This window comes from Cervus elaphus, chromosome 24 (genome assembly GCF_910594005.1).
Source record: "Cervus elaphus chromosome 24, mCerEla1.1, whole genome shotgun sequence".
NCBI lineage: Eukaryota > Metazoa > Chordata > Mammalia > Artiodactyla > Cervidae > Cervus > Cervus elaphus.
This window is the reverse complement of record NC_057838.1, coordinates 48,899,317-48,927,230: the sequence shown is the minus strand read 5'-3', so window position 1 is coordinate 48,927,230 and position 27,914 is coordinate 48,899,317. Positions and strand designations below refer to the sequence as shown.

The 27,914-nt window shown below is 41.5% G+C and overlaps 1 protein-coding gene across 3 annotated transcripts in view; it reads left to right on the top strand.

Annotated features, from left to right (window-relative positions):
* Nucleotides 1-27,914, top strand: part of ATXN7 (ataxin 7) — a 132,544-nt gene that overhangs the window by 54,078 nt on the left and 50,552 nt on the right. For all 3 annotated transcript variants that reach the window (XM_043885953.1, XM_043885952.1, XM_043885951.1), the window contains one exon: nt 27,809-27,913. In XM_043885953.1, the coding sequence (XP_043741888.1) occupies nt 27,809-27,913 (105 nt within the window). The remainder of the gene's footprint in view (nt 1-27,808; nt 27,914) is intronic.

The window sequence follows — 27,914 nt, the reverse complement described above, 5'->3', positions numbered from 1 at the left end:
ATCTATTGAGCACCTACATTGAGCTAGGTATGGTTCTAATTTTCAGAAAAATAGTAAACTGTAACTGCCCTCACAGAGTTTCTACTTTAGTGCAGGAGATAGACAACTTTTTTTAAAAAGTGAAGTATATATATATATGCTAGTTGGTGATCTAGAGAAGGATTACGTTGGAGGTGTACAATTTAAAATAGGTTGAAAAAAAAATAGGGTGAGAAGAGGAGTTTTCTGAACAAAACTTTCAGGGTATGAAGGCTTGAGTCACGTCAACATGGTGGATGAGCCTAGGGCAGAAGAGAAGGAACAGTGAATCCAAGGGCTGTGGTGGGAGAGGATGCTGAAAGGCTGAAGAACAGCGTGGGGCAGGGTCGCTGGAGGAGCTTGAGCAGAGGGAGTGAGGCCACAGAAGTCAGCAGCTGAGGGCTTGGGAGGGAGTTGGGGAGGCAGATCACTCAAGGGCCTTGTAGCACATTGAAAATCCAGACCCCTTTACTTCGGCCTACCGGCCCTGCTGTGTTTGGCCTCTGCCAGGCCGGCCAGCACCAACTTCTGCTATCCCCTGGGCCCCAGGCACGTGGCCTCCTTCCAGTTCTTGCACCCTGGACTCTTCCCAGCTTCTGAACCTTTGCATGGGCTCTTTCCTCTCCCTTAGCCCTCACCCCTTCCTTAAGTCAGGTATCATCATCATGAAGGAATCCTCTACATCAGTGTTGCTTTGTGACCCTTCTCAAAAACTACCTGTTAGTATCTTATATTGATATGAAGTAAGCCATCGTTACTACTAAGATGGGTCATTACTGTTAGATTTGGGGTATGAATGCTGGGTAGAAGGAATTATGGCCAGTTTTTATATAAGTCTCGGCTAAATTTGCAAATGTGACCTAAAGGGGAAAAACAGTATAGAATAACCACTAATGATATTCTTCAGCCTCTGGTTGGTAGTGTTCGCTGCAATAACCTTTCATTCCCCTGTTGATTATAAAGTTTGATAGACCATTGTTCATCTTTATCCCCAGTATTCCAGCACCCACTTTTTGGTTGAGTAACAATATGCTGTGAAGAGAGAAATGGTTTTGGTTTTAGAATGACTGTTTGTGTACGAAGAAATGACAACATGCCCGAATCCTCCTGTTACATCACTGGGGTTTTCTTTCCCAAGATAAACTCTGTGCTTTTTTCAGCCTCTGAATAGGAAATTTATTTTCTGCCTTCCCTTTATTCCTGTTTCTAGGCCTTTTTCTGTCTCTCTGGAGCACCACTGTACTGGGGACAGGCCCAGAGTTTACTGTAGACTTTGTGTGCTACACTTTCTATTCCTCTTATCTCACTAAGCCCATGTCTCATGAGCTTTTCATTGTTAACTGGCAGCTGCAGTGACTGTTCCTTTAAAAGATCTTGTGTTTGGTAGATGTTTTCTTAAAAGCTGGTGGCTGTTGCTGATAATAATCTGTGTTGTGTGAGTTTATAATCTATCCATGAATCATAATCTTCTCATTGAACAGAATTATGGCAGGGTAAGAAGTAAAACAACTGATTTTTTTTTTTTTTTAAATCGTCTAAAAGCCAAACCCTCCAGATAGATTAGTAAAGTTGGTAAGCTCTAGTATTCATTAAGTGCTGGGTAAAGTTAGGAAATACTAGTATTTATCAAGATCTTATAGAAATTTCACAGAGATTCTTGTTTCTTTTCACTAGTAATTCTGAAATAAAAACAGCTTCTGTAAAAATAAGAATTCTATAGATGGCGCATAAGATTTAAGAAAATATGTTGAATCCTGATAGCAATGGGGTTTGCATACCAATTTTATTTGAATGGGATTTTTAGAAAGTGTTAAGAGAACTTGAAAAACTCTTGAAAATTTGATTCACTAATTTTTATTCTGTTTCTCACCAGACAATGTCCTGCTTGACATTAAGTTGCTCAGTTGATTGGTCTGAACTCTTTCTTTTTCTCCCTATCTCTGTCTTGATGGTGGTGCTTCCCCAAAAAGGGAAATAGGTTTCAACAACAAAAATTTGCATCACTTACTTTGCTCTGCTCTGGTCGTGTTGCATTACTGTGGCCTTTCCTCCGTGTGTGCACCGTTGGCACAAGGAGAATGGGAGTTGGCTCAGCAGCCAGCCAGCCCGCTCTTCTTGGCTGTGGAGCCTCTCACAGCATGCTGGCCTCTCTGCACGCAGTGGGCTCATGCAGCCTGCTGCTGGTGAAGCGTCTGAAATGTCGTGGAGAGATGACTGAGAGGCGTCCCATCCATCCACGGCAACTGGGAGTTACTGGCTCAAGAGTGTCTGGCAGGAATCATTTGAAATGGTTATGACTAAATTGAACGTAATTTAGGTTTCTTTTTTTTTTTTTTTGTCCTACAGAAAAAAGTAGGTCTTAATGTATATTTCAATGGTTTTCGAGGAGTGTGGGTCACTTGGAGAGGTCAGACTTCAGTGCCTCATTTCAGTTAAAATTCAGCAGCCCCTGTTCAGAGACAGCTTTTCCTTCTGTTTAAAAAGATAACAGGTTTTTCTTTTTACTCTCAAATCCCCAAGAAATGTTTAAATGCTGTCAGCTTTATGAAAAGGTAATTAAGGAGTGAGTGGGGAATATGTCTTGCAGTTGGTTTGGTATCATCATTCAGGTTCTTATTTGCCTGATGAAAATGTCTTGTAATAAGATCCCCTGTGTGTGCAGCCCCTCCACAGCTTTCCCTGAAAGTCCTTGGCCGTAATTACTTCTGTAGGTGGGCACTGTCAAATGAAGAGAGGAGCCAGGGTAGAATAGCCACTGGATCTTTATTAAACCCACAGTTTAAAGTTAGGGGTGGTTCTAACGTGCCCCTGTTGCTTTAGAACCTTTGTGTCAACTTCTAAGGCCCCAGGCAGGTGGCTGCTTCTGTGGAGACATAGTAAAGGCTTGCTCAGAGATTTTGTTCAGTCTGGCTGTTGAGTGTCTTATGAGGCTCAGACAGTAGAGTGGGGCTGTTGCAAAGAACTGTGAGGCGTTAAAGTGAAGCAGGGGTCTAGAGAGCTCGGGAATCAATGGAATGCATGGTGGAAGTTCTAAGTTCTTGTTTCTACTGCTGATCTTCCTTATGAGCAACCTCTGCAAAAGGAGGGAATAGTTGTAACTGAGCTCCGACAAAGGTTTGGTGAGTGGTACCTGTGAGTACTCATGTGTAGGATCAGTTTTTTTGTTTTTGTTTTTTTAAGGATCAGTTTTTATTGGGTGTCTGGCCTTGATAAAAAGTCCCTGAAGATCAGAGAGGGCGCTCATGGACTTTTTCTTGCTGCTGAAAATAAGCCTCCTCCCTTGCCTTGATGCCAATGACAGACAGACCTGGTCAGGGTTCCTTCTTCCTTGAAGCTTTTTTGCCTGCTTTTCAGAAAGAATATACATTGCCAATTTTTTTTTTTTTTTTTTTGCTTTTGCTTTGTTTCCAGTGCTCTTGGCTATATATCTTTAGGTTAGGTAGTCTCCTTTGTGAAAGTGTTAGTCACTCAGTCATGTGCAACTCTTTGCAACCCCATGTACAGTGTGTAGCCCGCCAGGCTCCTCTGTCCATAGAATTCTTCTGGCAAGAATACTGGAGTCGGTTGCCATTCCCTTCTCTAGGAGATCTTCCTGACCCGAGGATGGAACCTGGGTCTGCCACACTGCAGGCAGACTCTACCATCTGAGCCACCAGGGAAGCCCTTTGTATATCCATACCTTTGAAATGACCCCATACCCCTTTCAGTCTTACTTCAGGAAAATAGTTCACATTAAATCTTGCTTTCTTTTAATGTCTCTCATCTTACATCATGACGTGGGTGCTGGATGTAAATAGTGACTGTGATAAGCCAATGTCAGGGAAGAAAAGCCTTGAGTGTAGAAGTGGAAATAGACACGCAGAACTAATTTCTGGTCTTTGGAGTCAGAGGTTCTCAAACAGGACTTATTGGAGCAGTGCACAGTCCTTGAACCCCTTCATAGGTTTGTGCAGAATATCATCTGTAGTTGCATAAGTATGGTTTTATTGAGAGACATGATATACATTTCAGCAGATGTTCAAAGACCTTCATGATCCAGTAGCGTTCAGCATCAGCAATGAAAGTACCCAGTCTCATTTTATAAGATCTTAGAATGTCTCCATTATTATTTTCTTTGTAGTTAAAGCAGGTTTTGTGTTCCAGTTCCAATATTCAAGATACATAATTTTTAAAAATTTCCCATTGAGTCTCTAAATGTTTTGCTTAAGTTAGTTAATGCTTTCACAGAATATTGTTTTCTATTAATATAATTTTCCTTAGAAGCTTATAGTATTCTGACTCCATTAAAGGTGAAGAGTCATAAGTGGGCCAGCCCGAGAAGATGGCCATTTCTTGTGGAGTTGCATTATTTCAGATAGACAGAGTGATGCAAATTGTGACTGAAGTCTTGTTCCTAAACATCTTTATAAATCAAGGATAAGTGTGGGACAGGCTTGAATATGAAGTGGCAGCCGCAGTGATCTGTGTGAAATTCCCACCTAATAGTGTTCATTATGACTTAGATGATGGGCTCTTGAGTAATTGACTTCACTGATTCCTCTTACTGTTAGTGTGAAGCTAAAACTGTGATGGCTGCTGGATAAGGTTCTGTTTGCCTGGGGTCAACCCAGCCACTCTGCTCCTCCCTCCAGATTCTATGTTGTTCCTCTGTGGGGACACTGTCGCCTTTGCCCAGACACCTTCCCCATCTCCTCCTTCCTTGTTTCCCCCCACCCTCTTCCCCAATACAAGGAAAACTGACCTTCATCTCTCAGGTTCAAGCTTCAGCATCAGTTCTTCCAGGCAACCTTCCTGGATCCCTGGGCTGGCTTTAGGTCTGCCATGTGCTTTTCAGGTTCATCCACAAGGACATCTCCCCATGTCATTGCATATAATTCTGCCTGGGTTTGTTTAAACTAGTGCTTAGTATTTTGTATTATGAATATATTATGGTTGTGTAGTCAGTCAGTTCAGTCGCTCAGTTGTGTCTGACTCTCTGCAACCCCATGGACTGCAGCACGCCAGGCTTCCCTGTTCATTACCAACTCCCAGAGCTTGCTCACGCTCATGTCCATCAAGTCGATGAATCCATCCAACCATCTCATCCTCTGTCATCCCCTTCTCCTCCTGCCTTCAATCTTTTCCAGCATCGGTCTTTTCTGATGAGTCCATTCTTCGCATCAGGTGGCCAAAGTATTGGAGTTTCAGCTTTAGCATCAGTCTTTCAATGAATATTCAGGACTGATCTCCTTTAGGATGGACTGGTTGGATCTCCTTGCAGTCCAAGGGACTCTCAAGAGTCTTCTCCAACACCACAGTTCAAAAGCATCAGTTCTTTGACACTCAGCTTTCTTTATGGTCCAAGTCTCACATCCACACATGACTACTGGAAAAACCATAGCTTTGACTAGATGGATCTTTGTAGGCAAAAGCAACATCTCTGCTTTTTAATATGCTATGTAGATTGGTCATAGCTTTTCTTCTAACAAGAAAGCGTCTTTTAATTTTACAGCTGTAGTCACCATCTGCAGTGATTTAGGAGCCCCCCAAAAATAAAGTCTCACTGTTTCCATTGTTTCTCCGTCTATTTGCCATCAAGTGATGGGACCAGATGCCATGATCTTGGTTTTCTGAATGTTGAGTTTTAAGCCAACTTTTTCACTTTCCTCTTTCACTTTCATCAAGAGGCTCTTTGTTCGTCTTCACTTTCTGCCATAATGGTGGTGTCATCTGCATATCTGAGGTTATTGATATTTCTCCCAGCAGTCTTGATTCCAGCTTGCGATTCATCCAACCCAGCATTTAACATGATGTATTCTGCATATAAGTTAAACAAGCAGGGTGACAATATACATGCTTGGACGTACTCCTTTCCCTGTTTGGAACCAGTCTGTTGTTCCATGTCTAGTTTTAACTGTTGCTTCTTGACCTGCATACAGATTTCTCAGGAGGCAGGTAAGGTGGTCTGATTTTCCCATCTCTATAAGAATTTTCCACAGGTTGTTGTGATACACACAGTCAAAGGCTTTGGTATAATCAATAAAACAGAAGTAGATATTTTTTTGGAACTCTCATGAGTAGCATGAAAAGGCAAAATATATGACACTGAAATATGAACTCCTCAGGTCAGTAGGTGCCCAATATGCTATATATGTTACTGGAGAAAAGTGGAGAAATGACTCCATAAAGAATGAGGAGATGGAGCCAAAGCAAAAACAACACCCAGTTGTGGATGTGACTGGTGATGGAAGTAAAGTCTGATGCTGTAAAGAACAGTATTGCATAGGAACCTGGAATGTTAGGTCCATGAATCAAGGGAAATTGAAAGTGATCAAACAGGAGATGGCAAGCATGAACATCAACACTTTAGAAATCGGTGAACTACAGTGGGCTGGAATGGGCAAATTTAACTCAGATAACCATTACATCTACTACTGTGGGCAAGAATTCCTTCGAAGAAGTCAATGAAAGAGTCCAAAATGCAGTTCTTGGATTCAGTCTCAAAAATGACAGAATGATCTCTGTTCGTTTCCAAGGCAAACCATTCAGTATCACAGTAATCCAAGTCTATGCCCCAACCAGTAATGCTGAAATTGAATGGTTCTATGAAGACCTACAAGACCTTCTAGAACTAACACCCAAAAAAGATGTCCTCTTCATTATAGGGGACTGGAATGCAAAAGTAGGAAGTCAAGAGATACCTGGAGTAACAGGCATATTCGGCCTTGGAGTACAAAACAAATCAGGGCAAAGGCTAACAGAGTTTTGCCAAGAGAACGCACTGGTCATAGCAAACACCCTCTTCCAACAACACAAGAGAAGACCCTACACACGGACATCACCAGGTGGTCAATACTGAAGTCAGACTGATTAATTCTTTGCAGCCAAAGATGGAGAAGCTCTATGCAGTCATCACAAACAAGACCAGCAGCTGACTGTGGCTCAGATCATGAACTCTTTATTGCCAAACTCAGACTTAAATTGAAGAAAGTATGGAAAACCACTAGACCATCCAGGTGTGACTTAAATCCGTTATGATTATACAGTGGAAGTGACAAATAGATTCAAGGGATTAGATCTGATAAAGTGCCTGAAGAACTATGGTCAGAAGTTTGTGACTTTGTACAAGGGGCAGTGATCAAGACCATCCCCAAGGAAAAGAAAAAGGCAAAATGGTTGTCTGAGGGGGCCTAACAAATAGCTGAGAAAAGAAGAGAACCTAAAAGCAAAGGAGAAAAGGAAAGATATACGCATTGGAATGCAGAGTTCCAAAGAACAGCAAGGAAAGATAAGAAAGCCTTCCTCAGCGATCAATGCAGAGAAATAGAGGAAAACAGTAGAATGCTTGTGTAAATCCAACCTTTCTGGATGGACACTTCTGTTGACAGTTTTGTTGTTTTTACCAACAGTGCCACATTTGAAGTACTTCTACAAGCTTCCTAGCACTGGTCAAGTTTTTATTTGCTTGTTGTTTTTTTTTTTTTTAAATAAATAGATGAATGGAGAGTATGTTTAAGTAGGTACTGCCAAAGTGCCCTCCGAGAAAACTTTTCAACTGTCAGTCCAACTAGGTGAGAAAAGTATGTTGATGGCTTGGGGGTGCAGTTTCTTCTCTCAGAGTTTGTCTCTCCTTAAGGAACTGGTAGGATCCAGCTGTTTTCCCTGTGTTGCTACTCCCCATGTTTTGGGGCTGTTGAAATTGCATTCTTCTGTCCTGTAAACATTTAGAGCTCTGTGATTTGAAAATGCAGTGTGACATTCAAAGTGTTAAAGGAAGAATCAGTTGTAGGCTTCCAGTTAACAGTAAGGTTCATTATCTGAGATTTTCACAAAGTACTACCTAAGGTATTCACTCTTTATTCTACACAAAATCCAGGGTACAGATTTTGCCACATTACTATTGACTTTCTTCATCTGCTCTGTAAGCCCTGGCCTCCGCAGTCTCACACAAAGGCAAAAGCTGTTTTCTACCTCCCTTAAGAAAGTCCACGATGAGTGAACATCTCATAACAGGGTTTGGGGTTGAATACAGAACAGAATTTTAAGTGACTGGAGTCTAAAGTATTTTTCTTTCACAGAAAAAGAGGAACTATAATTTCCGTGTGATTGATAATCTCCCTTGTTCTCCCTCTTGATAAGGTGATATTCTTTATTGGGTATTGAAATAAATTTACACAAAGTAGTTGGTTAGAGGACCTTTCCAGGGAGGGGGTGATGCTTGCTGCTGAGGGGATGATGAAGTCAGTGCCTCACAGGTGCCTACTGGAGGGAGCGCCTGGTTGACTTTTTTTTTCTGTATTTGACATATTACCATCAGTTTTCCTAAAACAAGGTTTTTAAAAAGGTTTTCACTAGAAAAAAAAAAAAAAGCATGTTCAGAATTCTTTCATAGATTTAGTGCTTAAAAAGTTACTGATACTCATCTGTATTTTAAGAATCATCAATTGCCCTAACTCCTTAGCAGCTGGTGGTCAACCCTAAATTCATATTGAGATGCCAAAGACGAATTCCTCTGGGAGCTGGGAAAGCCTGAAAACCACCTTCTTATATCCTGTCCCTTCATACTGACCTGCCAGGTGGTGGCTTCCCACCTCCCAGAGCGTCTTCATACCCGCCTACTTACTCAGAGGCTACGATTGAGTCCAGCTTCTTTGGCTCTCACCCTTTTGGGAAGAGGGTTCACAGAGAGAAAGGATTGCCTGGTTCCCTGGGTTCTTGGGACCAGGGGATGTTTTTGTTTATGCTGATGGGAAGCATGCTGAGCAATGGAGAAATGAGAGATCAGTCAGTCATCGTACTCACACACCTGTGTCTAAAGATAAGATGAGGGAGCGCTGGGTGAGAGACCGGCTGTGTGAGGGGCAGGAAGGGAGTGCTTTCGGATGGGAACTGCGGGAAGAGAGGGCGATGAGTGTGATGCCCTGGTGACTCTGTTTTAAGTACTTCTTCTCTGGGTTTCTGTAATCACATCAAGAATTTTGCAGGGTACTAATGCTTGTTGCCCAGCATTGCATTTCCTGGGTTACAGTCCGTGTTCTGTAGCATCTCTGATGACCTTGGGAAAGTTCTGTTAACACCTCCTGACTCAGTTGCCTCACAGGTGGGTATGGGTCAGAATAGTGTTTCTCCCATAGGGTCGTTCTGAAGGTGCAGGGTTTCTCAGCTGACATTTGGGGTCAGATCATTCTTTGTTGTAAGGGGATATCCTGTGCCTTATAGGACATTTAGGAGCGTGTGGCCTCTACCGCTGGGTGCCAGTAGCACTGCCCCCTCCAGTTGTCACAAAGAACATCTCCAAACTTTGCCAGGGTCCCCACGGACCATTGCTCTAAGGTCCCTCATTCAGCGCTTGACATATAGAAATGTTCCTCAGTGTTAATGCATAGGAGGTGTGTGATAAATGTGTGAACGTGTGAATGCGTGTTGGTGTTGCTGGTGTTATGGAATTGGAAGAGTGCTAGCTCCTTCTGTAGAAATCACGTGGAGGAGGTTCCTTGGTGATTCTTGTGGCACTCGGCCCTGAGTTTTTCGGGGCCAGCTACCAAGAGGAGCCCTCCTTCCCCATCCTGTTTCACTCGTGTTGCATAGTGGCACCTGCGAAGTGCCAGAGTAGCTCTTAGAGTATATCCTTGATTCCAAGATGGCTGTTTTTCTTGTGTTTCATTATTCCTCAAATCAGAATGGATTATGAAGTCATAGGGTACATTTTTTTATTCTTCCCCAAAGGCTGGCATTCACACACACTTGATAGCAGCTTTGAAATTAAGGAATGTGGTATTTCTGTGTGTGTATGGGCTTTGCAACTAGATTGGAACCTCTTTATGGGTAGAGGCTGTTTTACTTGCCATTTCGTCCAGTATGCAGCACGGTGCCTCAAACACAGTCTGCAACGTTTGAACAGCCTGCACTTTCCACTCTTCTGTGATGATGCTCTTAGACTGCCTTTCATGTGGTTTTGAACCTTTATGCAACTCAGGACAAAATCCATTGCAGCCTCGGTACCAGCAGTAGTGTGGTTGTTGTTTTTTCAGTAGCCCCTGTTGTGTCCTCGCAGCAGTCTGAGTGATTGAGGCTTTACTGTATTTTGCTTACTGTAAGGATGAGTATATAGAATGAACTAGTTTTCCAACACTGGTGGTAAGAAACAGATGTCTCAAACTTTTACGGGAGGGTTGCATCATAAGTGCTTTCTAAGTTATGTGAATTCTACTGTGTGATGGTACAAAAGAGAATAATGGCATGGTGAATTTCACTAGTCATTCAGTGCATATTAACCTGAAATGTGAAGTAGGAGGTGTGAATCAGCACAGACATAAGTTCCATGAGAACAGGGTTTTGCTCACTGCTGTATCTTCAGCATCCTGAAAGAATGCTTTGAATATAGTAAACAGAGAGAATTATGGAATATTGATTGCTTTCCTTTATTTGGTCACAGTTCCTGCAAGTGTCTCACAGTGTAAGCATCTCATTGTCCTGTGATTGTGGTGTTTAATTACTTGGATTTTTCCATACAAGAAGGTCCCTAAACACTAGCCAACTATTTAATCTGGTAGAAACAGCCATCTGTTCTGACATCAGTGACATAACTGACTGTGTAGGACTTACTGGTCGGGCACCATGTGGTGTCTGAGAAATTTTCAGGGATGATTTTTAAGTGAGTTTAGAGACTAACCAACAGATTCATCTCTTAAAATCGCAGTTGAGACAGATGAAAATCACTAGGCATGCAAAAAGCGACGGCTCAGGTGGGCTTAAGCAGATCAAGGACTGTTGTGTTTACCTTAGAAGAGCCAGAACTCTACTCTTGTAGACAGTCTTTCAGTGGTGATCCCTGATTAGAAATTTTGTGGCTTGTGGTGCTCAGTAGCGGATTCCACTGATCTCTGTTTGACTTTCTCATGTATGGTTTTGGCTAGGAAAGAAGGGGACTGCCTGTGGTAGGTTCTAGGTAAATATTTGTTGATATGTCAGATTTCACATGATGTCAGATAATCAAAGAGATGAAGGTCTTTTTGGAATAAAGCCAGCTATTTCTTCATTCATAATTCTGCTCAGCCCATACTTCGTGCCTTTGACTGGTGGGTCAGTTTTCGTCTCTGCCCCTTTCTTTCCCAATTGATGGTTTATGCTGAGGTAGTGAAGAATGGAAACATCATCATTTTGTAGTGACCTTAATCTGATTGGCGAGTGTTTTGCAACTCAAACCCATGTAAAGAAAGGCAACAGGCCCTACGATAAGAAATCACAAGAAGGATGGAAATTTTCCCTCTTTAGTTAGTGTAATTATTTTTGCTGTTCAGTTGCACAGGCAGGCTGCCAGAGATAGGGGTACAAATTAATTAACCAACTGTTTGGAAAGATATGGCCATGTCATTACTGATAAGCGTAGATATAAGTGAGGCAGTGTGTCGGCTGTTTTTCTAAAATGTGGGAGGAGAGAAATATGTTACCTCAAATAAAATAGACCAGATGCTTAGTCGGGGGGGGGGGGGGGCGGGGAACTATAGTTTCTGTTAGTTTCCATTTATGAGCACATATATTTCTTTCCCCTTGTTGTCTAAAGTGCTTCCTAGTGTGCTGAATGCAGGGAGAAAGTGTGGATTGTCATGTTAGTCTTTTAAAAATACAGTTGAATGCACTTTACCTCAGTTGAACATATTTGAATTCCACCCCCAGCCCACTAAAATTATTTTCATTGTAACTTTTATTCACCATAGTTTAGAGTAATTGGAATTTGTTAAGCCAGTGGTGAATTTTAAGTAGTAGTGTGTATAAAGTATGTCTTTGTATGTGAATAACCCAGACAAGTGTCTTAAAGGAAACAGTTCTCATGGTATAAGCAGTTCTGTCAGTTCTGTAAGGACTTATTCTGTTTGTTTCTTATTTAAGCTTCCTCAGAGGTGATTCTACTAGGACCCCCAGTTAATACTTGTTAGAGCAAGAACTGAAGCTCTGTGACCAGTGACATGTCATTGCATGCTGGTTAGGGACTGTGCTCTGGAGTCAACTAGATTTAACCTTTAACCCCAACCCCACCTCTTGCCAACTGTGTGATCTTCGGCCAGTTACTTAATCCTTCCACACAAATGTTTCCTCATTTGTAAACTTGGGCTAATAATAGTACCTGTACCAGTGGGTTGTTGTGGGGATTATGTAATGTAAAGCATGTAGAGCACTTAGCACACTGTCTGGTCTAGTGAGTTCTCCACAGTCGTGTGACACGATGGCTATTGTTACTATGTTGTATTTTAAACACTTGCCTGACCTTTTACTTTAGAAGCTCTCTAGAAACCAAACACACAAACAACTGGGGAGACATGGGTGTTGAACTCGAGGCTTCCCTCTGAACTGTGGCTGCGCGCAGGGCGTTATCTGCCAACCACATCTGTTTGCATATGGTTTTGGTAAGCGAGCTTTGAGTTCTTTGTTCAGGTATGTTGCCCAGTTTCCTCTGGAAGGACAAGGAGTGAAACTATGAAGTCTGAAGAAGCAAAACTGAGATAAGAGAATGCATAAAACTTTCCTGTGAAAGTGTTGCCCATTAGGTCAGAAAGGAGGTAACAGTCAAAACAAACTTGAAACTTTAATGTTTCCCAGAGGGAACAAACTGCACCTCATCTGTTTTAAACAGAACCAACCTTTGTAGCATTAAGAGATATTAGGAGTAGAAGTAATTAACCAGCAGTCAGCCCTTCCCTTTCCTCCCCTAGGGTTCCCTTACACATCTAACCCTGCCCAATTCTGACCAGAGAAAGCAGCTGTACAAGTGAATTTTGCGCATGAAAGAGAGGCCTAACAGAAAGGATTACAGAACAAAAAAACTCTGATACTCAGGCAAGTTGGTGTTGAGACCAACACCAGTTCACACTGCAGGGACCTGGTCTGACCTATTCCCAGCTGTCTCCTGGGTCTGACCAAGTGCTGTCAAATAGGAACCAGTTGAGTATTTATGGAATGAGTGGAGGCATGAATGAATCTGATTGATTTGTTTTCACAGGCATCAATGAGAACGGTAAAATGATGTGTGCAAGAGGGCAACAGAATCTTTAATCAAGGGAAGATTTATCTTTATTTTTATTGTAGCTTCTCTTTAAATAAAGCTGCCTTTGGAGAAGCTTTAATGTCTTTGCACATAAACAATGAATAATTTCAGACATTTGTGCATGGTTCTTACCATTCTTGGAACCATATTTTTAATTCCTCAGTGACGTTCAATTACTGGCATTTAGTATACAAGCCTTGCCTTCCCTCTCCCCTTCATATAGAGGAAATAATGTTTTAGGTGTTGATTTATAAAGCATTTCTCTAAAACTGGGGGAGAGTCTTTAAGATGATGGCTTCCTTGTTATCTTCTTAGAAATCTCAGAGGCACCTGGATTTCAGATGTTGCCAGTGTGTGTTCCTCATTCCCAAACCCGGCCTTCTTCCAGTCTCAGAGACTGGTCCCACCCATCCATCCTGTTCTACAAGACAGGAAGCTTGGCATCATCCACAGCGCCACCCTTGTATGCAGGTCATCACCAAGTCATGTCAGCAGTTCCTTCTAAATATCTGTGAATCATTTCTGTGCCATCTTGCTGTGATCTCCAGGTCCAAGGTGCCCCAGACCTCTTACCTGTACTACTGCAAATGCAAATAACTGGCCCTCTCACTTTTGAAGCATGCACTTCCCTTCTCTGTTCTGCTGAGTAGGGTTGAAAATAATAAAAAGTCTGATAATGTTATCCTCCATTCCAGAAAACATTTCCAGGACTTCCCAAAATCTTTTTCTTCTATAAAAATAGTGAGAACACTGGCAAGAATTGATAAAATTAACTTTTTCAGAATTCTGAAAATTAAAGGCTTGCAGGATCTATTGAGCATTTATACAAAACAAAGAACTGAATCTCTGTAAATACAGGCAAACTCTGAGGTATTTTACCTCATTTTAATGCTGCCACACCCCATGCCATGCCGAGCTCCACAGTAACTTTGAAAACCTGTAAACCTCACAGCTGTGGTAGCTGTGAAAACCAGTAGTTTAGAATCTATGAGACTGGAAAGAATGGGTTTGAAGCGTCCCTAAAGTTGTGTGCACAGAAAATTTTCCCTGAACTTTCTAGTAGGTCCCTAAAAAGCTCCATTCTCACAATTTGTCTGTATCAGAACTCATTCTGTAGCCTATCCCTAGGGTATTTGTTTAAAAAAAAAAAAAAGCAATCATTGTACATTGCAGTTGTCTGAGTCAGTGATATAAGTTGAGTCTGACCAAAAAACTAAATAGTAAACTCTGAGAAATGAGATGTCAATTGGGGTTTTTGAAGAGCCCCAACATTCTCAAGATTCCTGAGAATCTAGAAAACCATGTGCATTAGATCAACTACGCTTCAATTTAAAAAAGAGAAGAAAACAGCATGCATGTATAGGGCTATCCGCATGTCCAGGATATGCGGATCTCTTAATCTCTCACCTCTGGCTGATTTTGAGTTTCTATACAAGCAGCAAATGAAGCCTAAGGTAGAGGTGTACATTATTGCTAGAGTGTTGAAGACATCCCAACATATGCACAGAGCCCCTCGGCAAAGCCTGAGAGACTCATTGGTTCAACATATTTAAGGAACTCCCTGCCCAATACTTAGCTAACTAAGCTCACACATAACAAAGAATACAGACTTTACACAATTAGACCAGGTAAATCACTAAACGAACCAAAAAGGGAGGTGGATCTCATTTGTAGAATGCCACGTTATATTATCTATATTGTCTAGTTTTCAACCAAAAATGGCAAAATACTGCCTATATGTTGGGGGAGGGTTTGGGGGGAGCACAAAATGGAGCCCTGTCTAAGCAGAGCATTAATAAAATTCTGTTGAAATTAAGTTGATTTTATTCAAAGTACATTATCTGAAGTTAAGATGTTAATTGTAATCCCCAGGAGAACTACTAAGAAAATAACTTTATGTAGAAGGTAGTAGAAGAAGGGAAGTTAAAAAAAATATATTAGAATCTATCAATTTAAACAAAAGGATGCAGTGACAAATAGGGGAACAACAACAAAAAAAGACATAATATGTATATTAAACAAATAGCAAAATCACAGACTGAAATCCTGTGTTATCAGTAATTGCATTATATGGGAATAGACCGAATACTGCTCAGCAGGCAGAGACTGTCAGGTGGATTTAAAAATCGTGATTCGGTGATAGGCTACGAACAGGAGACAGTTCAGATTCAAAGTTGGAAGTATATTGAAAGTTAATAGAAAATATACAAACAAATAGTAGTCAAAGAGAGCTAGCCTCGCTGTACAAATATTAGACAAAGTAGATGTTTTTTAATAAAGTCATTAAAAACAGGATATTTTATAATCATGAATGAGTCAATTCATCTGGAAGAAATAGCAATTATAGAGATGCATGTGCCTAACAGAGGTTTGAAATATATGAAGCCAAAAACTTACACTGTGAAAGGAAAAAAATGGACAATTTAATAGTAATAATTGGAGATTTCAATAACTCACTTTAAAGCCTGGATACAGCAACTAGGCAGAAGAGCAATATGGATGTGAAAGATTTGAAAAACAAACCAGTTAGACACAACCAACATTCTTTTGGAAATAGTCCATTTGCATTCTTTTCAAGTGCAAATGGAATATTCTCAGGATCATATGTTAGGCCACAGTAGAATAAACCTAAATAATTGTAAAAGAACAGAAATCATACAGCATTCTCTAACCACAATGGAGAAAATTAGAAATTAAAAACCAAAGGAAATTTGGTAAATTCACAAGCATGTGAAAATTAAACACCATGTTCTTAAATAAGTAGTGGGTCAAGGAAGAAATCACAAGAGAAATTGTACTTTGAAATTAATGAAAATGAAACACAGCATACCAAAACATACTGCGGTTGAAGCATTACTTAAGGGAAAATTTATAGCTGTAAATAGTTACATTAAGAAGTAAGAACCTTCCTTCCTAAGAAACTAGAAAAAGAATAAGCACAAAGCAAGCAGAGCAGAGAAGACAATGAATTATTAATATGTGAACTGGACAATAGGACAACAAAGGGTAAAAAGCACTGAAACCAAAGGTTAGTATTTTGGTAAGATTAGAGTACTTGGATTATGATAAAATTGACGAACTTGTAGGTAGATCTCACCACGTTAACTCCTATTATTAAAATCAAGAATTAAATATGTAATGTCACTACCCACCTGACACAAATAGGGTTATAAAGGAGTACTGTGAATGACTCTATGCCAGCACATTGAATTTACTAGATGAAACAGATACATTCATAGAAAATACTGTCAAACTATCAAAAATAACTCGAGAAGTATTAGAAAATTTGGATAGACCTAGTACATGAATTTGAGTTAGTAAATGTAAGATTTCCCCACCCCCTACCTGCCTATGCACACAAAAGCCCGGGCCCAGATGGCTTCACTGGTGAATTTTACTAAATATCGATAAAACCATTAGCATTCACCCTGCACACATTTTTCTATAGAAATGTTTGAAAAGAGAACTCTTATCAACTCATTCTGTAAGGCCAGTACCAAAACCAAAGACATCACAGTAACTGAAAACTGCACACTGATATACTCAGTATACGTTATACTTGGGAAGCCCAAGAATACTGGAGTGGGTAGCCTATCCCTTCTCCAGCGGATCTTCCCAACCCAGGAACTGAACCAGGGTCTCCTGCTTTGCAGGCAGATTCTTTACCAGCTGAGCTACCAGGGAAGCCCATACATTATATAGTGTATATTTATTATATTCTGTAATGTGCAAATGCTAATTATAGTTAAGCAGAAATGTTCAATATGCCTTTGATAGATGGATGAATTGAAAAGAGTCTGCATAATATATGAATAATTTCTCCAATTTGGTCACAGTTTTCAAGTTTCAATCCAGATTAAATGATGTTTTGTTTTCTACACTTGTCAAACACATATAAATCACGTGGAAATCTTGATAAAATGCCTATTCTGATTTTCTGGGTCTGGGTTGGGTCCTGAAATTCTCTAATTCTAACCAGGTTCTCAATGATACAGAAACAGTTGTATTTTAAGTAGTGAGGCTTTATATTGAGGAGGAATATAGAGTTGAGTGTACCTTTCTTTTCATTGTGACCATTAGTATCGAAGATCTGAGGAAGGATCTTCTTCCCTCAGACTTGAAGAATCTGAAACAAACTCAAGACAGTTATTAACATTTTAGCTTTCTATTAAAAGTTCTGCATCTTCTGAGGCATGTTTTGGGTAAGATTTCTAGAGACTTTACAAATACAAGATAATTATAACATCCCTTTTAAGGAAGTTATGAAAGACATAGATTTCATCATAGCCACATAGCTGTTGGATAACACTCAGCTATGCCATAAAGCAAATAACTTGCTTAACATGCCTTAACAGCTGAAGGCTAGCCATTTGATTTTGGTTTTCATGTGTTCATTGTGATTATCTAGAAATAAAGTTTTTTTTTTTATGTTGATGTTGTGCACAGATTGATTGTCTGTGTCCCGTTCGCTCTCCTGCCCCACCTCCACACACACAATTCACGTGTTGAAATCTAACCCCCAGCATGATGATTTTTGGAGGGATGAGTCCTTTGGGGAAGTAGTTAGGTCATGAGGATAGAGCTCTCATGAATGACATTAGTGTCCTTGTAAAGGAGGCTTCAGAGAGCTCCATCTCTTCTTCTGTGTGGCGGACACAGTGAAAAGAGGACTCAGAACCAGAAAGCAGGCTCTCACCAGACACGCAATGCACTGGTGCCTTAATCTTGGATTTCCCAGCTTCCAGGACTGTTGAGAAATAAATGTTTGTTGTTTGTAAGCCACCCAAACTATGTTATTTTATTAAAGCAGCCCAAATAGACTAAGAAATTTTGTGTCCTGTGATGTTGCTAAACTGGTAAATTCTGGGAGGTTTTTTGGTAGATTTTTTGTGGTTTTCTGCATAAGACCATCAAGTCATCTGCATATGGAAAAAGTTATATTTCTCCCTTTTGAATCTGGATGACTTTTGTTTCCTTTTCTTGCCTGACCTCTCTGGCAACAACTTCAGTGCTTTGTTGAGAGCGGGTATCCTTGCCTCGTTTCTGACCTTAGGAGGAAAGCATGCAGCCTTTCTCCATTAAGTATGATGTTAGTTTTGGGGTTTTTGTAAATGTTCATTATCAAGTTAAGGAAACCTCCTCTATTCTTGGGTGTCTGGATTTTTTTTTAATCATGCATATTTTTTCTGCATCAACTATTATGATAGAATGATTTTTTTTTTTTCCTTTAGCCTGTTAATATCACAGGTTACATTGTTTGGTTATGGATTGTTTGAAGTGTCTTATTTCTAAGTGTTTGTAAATTTTCTAGTATCTTTCTGTTACTGGTTTCTAATTTGACTCCATGTTGTCAGAGAACATACTTTGTATGATTTCAATTTCTTTTAAATTTGTTGGTTCTTTTAAATTCGTTAAATTGGTTTTCTGGGTTAGGCTATGGTCTATATAAAGCTAACCACTTAAAAACAGACAGCTAGGTCAGTAGGTAATAGCATTCCATACTTAATGCTGTTTTTAGTTATATGAAGAGTTGTGGGTTTGGGTTTTCTGCATAGAACATATTTGGCAGATGTTGTGTTGCTGTATTGACTGCCTTTTGAAGAAAAGAATTGTATTCTTAATTTAATCATGAGTTTATATGAATTTGGGAGAAGTTTGTGTAGAAGGTAGAAATAAAATTCTGTTTTATTTTTGTGCAGTTAAGATGTTAAAGCTCAAGTAACAGCAATTAAAAACTTTTTTATTATATCACTGACATTCCTTTTGATTATCTAGAATTGATAGTTACCGTTTGAAATAAATTTGAAATTGAACATAATAAAAGCTCAGTTATGTGCAGACCAGCCTTCCAAGTCAGTATCAGTTACTTAGAAGTGTTTCGGACACTGATGGGGCTGAGAGTCCTAGTATCTAAGGAAACCCTTGTATAGCAGAGAATCAGACAGTTCAGAGGTAACATCAGAAGTCTGATGTTCGATAGGATGTCTTGTTGACTCTGATTGGACAAGATGGGAGAGGCAGGGCTGGCGCTGGGCAGTGCTGAGAATCTCGTGAGGCGGTGGGGAGCGCGTACTTGAGAGTAGCCTGCCTTCAGCTCTCAGCGCCTTCATACACTGGCTCTGTGACTTAAGGCAGATAATCTCGTTCCTCACTTGCTTCATCTGTCAAGTGCAGATAGTGCCCCTGTAGCTGGGTAGTATTGTGAAGAGGAAGTGAGCTAATAATACTCAGCACTGTTATCTGGAACATAGGAAGTGCTCAGTAATTACAGACTCTTGTTATTTTTGTTGTATGTACTGCCTCTCAGGTGTCGTTGCTGTTGTGATTTTTTGTTCACTGATGTGTGCCCAGAACCTGAATCACGTCTGAGCATAGTAGACATTCAATACATGAATGAATAATGTAGGTAGAGGATTTGCCATGATATCTAGCATCCAGTGAGTACTTAATACATTGAGTGTACAAAAGACGGTAGCCGTAGACCAGCAAAGTTTAGAAACTGTGGCCAGTGTAACCCACTGACAGTAAAAATGGAAATATTCATAATCATAGTAGGTAAGATGGTAAAGAATCCACCTGCAATGCAGGAGACACCGGTTTGATTCCTGGGTTGGGAAGATTCCCTGGAGAAGGGATAGGCTACCCACTCCAATATCCTTGCTTGGAGAATCCCCATTGACAGAGGAACCTGGCAGGCTACAGTCCATAGGGTCACAAAGAGCCAGACCCGACTGAGCAACTAAGCAGAGAGCACGGCACGTGCTCTGTGCCAGACATAGTTCTGAGAACTTTGTACATACTCACTCATTTCATCCTCACAACTACCTGTTAAGGTAGCTACTGTTGTCATCCCCATTTTACAAACGAGGGTACTGAAGCTGAGGATTTGCCCAAGTTCATACTGCTAGTAAGTAATAGCATGGGAATTTGAACTCAGGAAGTTCGATCCAGAGGCCTTTCTGAAATTCTTTTGTTGAGAACCTAGTGCGTACCAGGCATTGTGCCATGCAGACCCAGCCACTGCCTCTGGGGGTTTATATCTTAGAGTTATAGCCAAGACACAAATTATAAATCACTAATGAGTGAAGAGAGAGAAATGTCTAAAGAGAGAGGGTCCTGCTTTAAATTGGGTATGTCAGGGAATGTCTTTTAATGGAATGTAAGCCATGATCTGAAGCCAGCCAGGCAAAGCATTCTGTGCAGAGGGAACAGAATTAGCCAAGGCCGTGAGGTGCGAAAGTGCTTGGCCTTTGGGTATAACTGTCGAGGAGATAGAATTCTGGTGTGGATGAGGAGCGAACCGTGTCTTATGGTTGCACAGATCAGGCTGGGCCTTCTACATATTAATTTTCATTCTGACTACATTGCAGTAGTTTACATAGTAAACTATTAAAGGGTTTAGTCAGAATAGGTGATATTTGTGATTTAAAAGCATCTCTGCTTACTGTATCTGTATGGGTGGGGGAGTTGGAATAGGCAGAGAGGGGAGAATAGCCACTATTTAGATCAAAGACCAGAAGACAGTTATTGGAAGATGATAAAAAATGGCTCATGTTTACAAAGTACTTTGCATGGTTCCAAGCATCTTATATCTGTTCCTTAGTTCTTCCTACAACCTGTGAGATAGGTGCTCTTTCTTTTCCCGTTTGTAGATGAGGAAATGGAGGTAAAGGCCACCATATGACAAGGCTGGAATTTGAATGCAGTCAGTGTGGTTCTAACAGCTGTGCCTTTAACTGCCAGGCTCTGTTCCCATAGCAGGCTGAGTTCTCCCATCTGTGTCTCCCACCATCCATGCAGCCACGTTAGCTGCAAGGAGCAGGGAACAGACTGCAGCCCAGCTTTGGTTTCTTCCACTCTGCCTTACCCCTTGGATGACATGGTCTCCCTCCTCAGCTGTTCGTAGAGTTCTCCAGAGCATGTCTTCAGTCTCATCTGGCCCATCTTCATCACTACTTCCTGTCTTGCTCTGACTTTACATCAGCCCTTGGGGACTGCCCTCCTACACGCTTACCTGGGTAGATCCACACTCATGCCAGAGTGACCTTTTGTATCATGTGGCTTTCCTCCTTAAAACTGTGGCTTCTTCCATGCTTGCAGGGTAGAGCTTAAGCTTCAAGACTTGGACTTGGATCTTCTTCATGGGATGCACCTGCAAGTGTCCTCCACCTCTCCCCTGCCTCTCATTGTTTACAGGATGGAGCAGCAGGGGCTGAAACCCCTGGAGAGTTAAGCTCACATTGTAAAATAGTTGCCATTTGGTGTGTATATCAATCTCCTTAGAGTTTCATCAGTGAGCGCTGGGACTCTTGCAGCAGAACATGTTTAGTGTGTGTGATATTATGTGTTTTTGTTTATTTTGCTGAGTGTTCACTATGTGTCCAGCACGGAATGCTCTCCACGGATTAGTTCGTTTCATCCTCACCGTAACATTGTGAAATATCGGTCCTATTAACTCTGCTTGACAAATGAGGAAACTGAAGTTCAGAGAGGTTAATAATTTAATGGTGTTCACGTAGCTACTAAGAGAAAGAATAGGGATTTGATCTCAGTTGTCTGACTCCAGAACTGCTTGGAGTTACTGCGCTGCACACGCTAGCAAATGAGAATTTGCCAATGTGCATATTTGAGAATCAGACCTTGAAACACAAAATTCAACCAGAAAGTACCCCTAGAAATAGGATCATGTGTTCACGGGAAGCTTTCTCACCCTTGAACTTTTGTCTTACTGAGTGGACACCCCGTTCTAGTGGGTGACTGTGTAACATTATGTGACATAAAGGCACAATTGTATCCTGGACTTTGGAGGACCACAAAGACTTCATCTAATACTTCAGTTACTGTCCACCCAATAATGTTAGTGCATGCATTAGTTGTTTGGAATTCATGGCTCAGATGTTAAAGAATCTGCCTGCAATGTAGGAGACCCAGGTTTAGTCCCTGGGTTGGGAAGATCCCCTGGAGAAGGGAATGGCTACCTACTCCAGTATTCTTGCCTAGAAAATTCCATGGACAAAGGAGCCTGGTGGACTACAGTCCATGGGGTTGCAAAGAGTTGGACATGACTAAGTGACTGACACCTTCACCCCTCATCCTTCAGGTTAGGCGTTGTTAAGCACTGTCACTGGAGCAGGAAACAAGACATATGTGGAACTTAGTCTAGTGGGAGGAGATTGAGGCTCTATAGTTAGATGAATAGTTACAGACGGGGCACGGTGCTGTGTAGCAAGGCAGAGTCAGTGCTGTGAGAGCAGACGGGGGGCCTGACTGGCCAGGTCTCCACACCGGCCAGGTCTCCACGGATGTGACATTGAGGCTGAGACCAAGTGGAGTAAAGCAACCAGCCAGGTGAAGATCTGAGGAAGGGGGTCCAAGCAGCGGGAACAGCAGGCACCATGCTGCTGTGACAGGAGACAGCATTGTGCGCATCAGGGACAGAACAAAGGCCATGTGCAGGGCGCCAGCCTTGTCGGGGCCTTAGTTCTTATCCGAAGAACAACTGGAAGCTATGGGAAGTTTCTAGATGCCAGACGTTGCTTCACCATCACACAACAAGAGCTCACTTCTCAGAATCTGCTCGGCAAGGCAAGGGGTCTGCTGTCACACAGAACTGCACAGTCATCCACGTTCACATGGTCTTGAAAGTCCCCGTCAGTGAAATGTCTGGGCTTTGGGGCCCAGCAGACCCGGGTTCAGATCTTGACTCTGCCACTTACTGGCTTGTGAAATCTAGTGTCTGGTTGCCTTAGTTGGTTGAGCAGTACGGTGAGGATGCATGACTTCTACCTCCCAGGCTGTTGGGGGACATGAGTGGGCCCTTCCTGGGTCTTCTCAGGCCTTTCTACCCTGGGAGGCACCTGGTGCATTAGGTAATGTGATCATCACTGATTGACATATGAAGAACTGAAGTTGAGAGAGGTTAGGGAACTTGCCCAAGATCACATTGGATTCCGAGTGCTGGGGAGTGGCCCACAGTGGTAGCCACTCTGCTTACAAGGCCTGTGACTGAGTGGTTGGGAGGGCTGGAGACAGCCCTGTAGAGAGGTGACGGCTGAGCTGAGCCCTGATGTATGAGAGTGCACCAGGCATCTCGTGACGAGCAAGGGCAGCGCCTGGCGGAGAGGAAGCTCTCAAAGGAGAGGATGGAGGTCAGTGTGCCTGGAGCAGAGTGAGCCAAGCAGAGAGGGCCAGGGGCTCAGGGGACAGGGAGTGGAAAGCGGGGAGGATAAACCTCTGGCCATGCCTTGGGGGTTATAGTAAAGGCTGGGATTTTATTCCATAGGAGTGGGCAGTTTCTTGGGAAATTTTAACAGTAGTCACAGGATGTGTTGGAGAGTTTCAGACTCACTCTGGCATCCATGTGGAAGGGATTGTCAACCGCATGGGAGATGTCTTCCATGGTCCACAGGAAAGGTGCTGGGGACAGGCTTTACAGTGGGGCCTAAACAAGGGAGAGAAGTGGTCAGAGGCGTTAGAGTGATCAGACCTGCTGGTGGTCTGTGTGCGATGAGGGAAAGAGGAGTCAGAGGTCATGTCCGGGGTTTAGCTTCCTAAGATGAGTAGGGTCATTGACACAAAAGAGGGATGATCTGGGGGTGGGGGGTGGGAGACAGGGCAGGGTGGGAAGCACTGCTCTCTCGGACGTGCTCCTTTGATCTGAGATGTATGAAAGGCATCCAGGTGGTGGTGTCTGGTAGGCAGTTGGATATGTGAGTCTAGACAGAGGTCAGGAGCCGTCTGGGCTAGAGACAGAAATGTGGGAGTTGTTGGCGTGTAGAAGTTTGGGTGCATGGGAGAGGGGAGACGCGCAGGGTACTGCAAAGGTGAAATGTTTGGCTGCAGCGTCCGTTGTGCTGTTGAGCGTGGTCCTCCCGTGAGGGTGGCAGCCCCGAACTGACTGGTCAGGACTGGCTCTGGTCAGGGGGCCTTCACTCTGCACAGGACTGGGGAGGCCCTCACATGTGTGCTCACGTGTCCGTGGGACTGAACCCAGTCCTTCCTGCTTCGCCGGCCTGGGGTCTCCAAGTGTTGAAACATGATGGCCTAGATGTGGGTGCCGGGCCACTCACTAATTGGAAGGTTGGGATGACCTGAATCCTGAGAAAAATTTAGGACCTACCCACAATAAAATCCATTCTTTCAAATCAGGTCAGAGTCCATGGGATCAAGTACGGTTTTAAAACTTTTCATTATATTTCTTATAATGATTTACCTTGTATATTTAAAGACTATTTTGTAAACTTTTTTTTTTTTTTTAACTCAATAGGAACTCATTTTAACTCAGTAGGAGCTCTTTCTTTTCTGTCATAAATGAAGCTTTTTTTTTCCTTCTTGCATTTGGGCAAGTTCCATATGTTAACTTATAGATGGGCTGATTGTGAACTTACACTTTAAAAGTATTCGGAAACATACTGTCTCTCACAAAAATTATTTCATTTTCTCTGTTACCACAACATTCCACATGCTGTTCCTGTTGCTAAGGCCTCTGGAATGTTTCAGTGCAGAGAAAGGATATAGAACTCCTTTTTTCCCCCTGAAGAAGACATTTAAATTATTTCGTATCCCCTAGTTTACATCTAAATATGGATATCTGGAAGAATTTAGAAAGCTAAAATTCAAGTTGCTTTAGGTTCTTCTCACAGGAACTCGGTTTCATAGGGTAGCATGAACTGTACTTCAGTGTACCATCATTCTTTCCACGGGGATTGTGTGAGGGCACAAGCGTACACATGCTGGCTTCTTAGGGAGATGTGACGTGCTACCAAGAGATTAAGAAGTGATTTCAGAGATGATGCAAACCTAAGTTTGAGTCCTGGTTGTACTTTCTTGCTGGGTGATTGAAGACGAGTTCTTGTCTCCATCAGTAAAATTAGGCTCCTATTGTAGGATACACCTTATAAAAAGTGCTTAGTTCAGAACTTGGCACATAGTAGTCTCTCAGTAAATGCCATATGATTATCATCATTATTGTTGTCATCAGTTGCAAAAAATTTTAAGTTATTGAAGAAATTGAACTTTTTGCAGAAGTACAGGTTGAAAGGAACCAGAACAGAAAAAGAACAGTTTTCTACATAAGCCTTATTGCGGCCAGTCACATCCTTATTATTTGAAAGGATTGATACAGTTTTTGTTTTTTTTTTTTTTTTACAATTGCCTTATTTATAAAGGGGTGGGGGCTAATTCCCAGCAGTATCTGCTCTCTGGCAAAGTGACATTATCGTAAACACATTGCTTGCCATAGAGTGCTGTGAGGCACCACACAAAGCAGGCACATCGCAGAGGCCCAAGTCTAAACTGAATTCAGTCTCAACTGAAATCACCTAATTTATTTTTTTATCTGGAGGACAGTTGCTTTACATTGCTTTGTTGGTTTCTGCCATGCAGTGGTGCAAATCAGCCATAACTATATATATATATCTCCCCTCCCTTCCACCCCCCCCCCCCCACCATCCCACCCCTGTAAGTCATCACAGAGCGCCAGGGTGGGCGAGATCACTTAATTTAATGCTTTGCTGCTAAGTCGCTTCAGTCCTGTCCGACCCTGTGCGACCCCATAGACGGCAGCCCACCAGGCTCCGCCGTCCCTGGGATTCTCCAGGCAAGAACACTGGAGTGGGTTGCCATTTCCTTCTCCAGTGCATGAAAATGAAAAGTGAAAGTGAAGTCACTCAGTCATGTCCAATTCTTAGCGACCCCATGGACTGCAGCCTACCAGGCTCCTCCGTCTAGGGGGTTTTCCTGGCAAGAGTACTGGAGTAGGTTGCCATTGCCTTCTCCAGATTTAATGCTTTAGCTACTGTTTAATTAATAAAACTAATTAAGTTGGTTTCATTAATGACCTATTGATTTGATATTTGTAGACATTTCATATTTTTCAGCTGTAAGTTATGAATGTTATGCCATTTCTGTAATTCAACTTTTCCATCTTAATTGTCTTGTATCAGAGTCATTTAACCTAGGGATATATGAAACCTAAGGTAAACTACTAGTCTATTTTTTTTTTTTTTAATGCAATGTCATGTCAAATGTAGCCATGGAAAGTAGCTTATTTCATGTGGATCACTGCATGGATTTACCCTTTCCCCTCTCCCACGTGTACTATTTTTAACTCAATGTGGGCTTGCTTTCGAGGAAAGTAGCACATTGTTTGGCTCTTACTTTTCATGAAATTGTTAAGCTTAGTCACAGAAATCAGCAATCTGTTAGAACCTTCTTATGTTCTTTTATCAGTTTATGTGGTCAAAGGTGTTCAGCCCTGACAGTCAACTTATTGGAGTTGGCATCTGGAAAGAATTTCTAGAAATCGTATTCCTCTGGTCTTAAAGGGGCCAAATTCAAGTCACTCTTATGAGTCAGAATGAAATCTCAGGTATTGACTTAGACAAAGTAGTTCACCTTTCTATGAATCAGTTTCTTCCTCTCCACAGCAGGGTTATGATGGTATCTGCCTTAGTAATTGCAAAGGTAAAATGAGATCATAGCATGTAGAACGTGTTCGGTGCCACTCCTGCATCCCAGAATCATGTCGCTCCCTGGTATGTTTCAGATTCAAAGGCTATCTGTGTAGTTCAGCGTAAATAGAAACTGTCTAAGAAAATGTGAGCTATAGCCACAGGAAGATATTAGATCCGGAATTTGATATTTTAGAGATTATCGTCACTTTACATTACCTCAGGGCATTTTCTGTTTCCTTTAAAACCACCCAGTTCACCCAGGGTAGAAAAGGGTGAAATTAAATCTTACAGGAGAGAAAGCAGATGCTAGTCAGCTTTTTAGATCTTTTTCCTCCCTTTAAACTTGGTATTTGGTCTACTAAAATATTTGCCCAATTGAAATGGTGCTAATAATCTATTCATTGCAGATATTCTAAGTAGAGCACCTAGTGTAAAATACCAATTTTGAAATATTTAAAAGAGTTAAGATTATGGATTTGAAGTGTTCTCTCTGTTCCCTTGGTTGTTGCAATTATTATTAATTATCCACAGTTAGGATTTTTTGGTTAATCGTGTATTATCAGGTATCAAGTTACTGTACTTTCAATTTACATATATATGCAGGTAGACTGGTTTTATGTTTAATTAAGTTCTCACTATAAAAAAATCCAACCTGTATTTTGCCCTGTTCCAGTAATTGAACCGAGATTAATGTATGCAGTGTTACGCTTGTACTGAAGTTCTTTCTCTTCAGTGGCATCAGTATGTAAACAAAAGGACTGGGGGTTAGTTGTGACCTGTAAAAAAAAGTATGAAAATAGTTTTCTTTGTATTACATGTTGACGAAACCAGCAATTTTACTCTTTAAGGGAAACCTCTGCTTTCTTTCTTAACTGTTCCATAGAACTCAGAGACTTGATGGCTGGAATAGAATGCATAGTTAAATAAAACCATTAAATGGTACTGCTTTGTGAATTCCTAGACATTTTCTGTGGTTACAGATTCTTCCTCATAACCCTTATTAGACTTCTCCTGAAGTTGCTTTATTGTGTGAGGGCATTCATGGATCGTATTTTAATACATTGGTCTGTTTTACCTCATACTAATGATTTCTCATGCATTTTATTTTAACCCTTTCTAATGGTGTTTCTGTAAGCCTGATTTGGTTTCTCTCTTCATAGTCATGGTGCATCACATCAGTTACTTTTAAACTGGAATAACTTTTATCCTGTGCACTTTATCATAAGACAGCTCTTTTAGGAAATATCACCACCCCAGATGGTTTCCTATTAACAAGAACCACGTGAGTGAGTGATGCTCTCTGTCTTTATTGCAGACATGCCAATATTTGGTCTCTGTCCAGCCCACGATGATTTCTACTTGGTGGTGTGTAACGACTGTAATCAGGTTGTCAAACCACAGGCATTTCAATCACATTATGG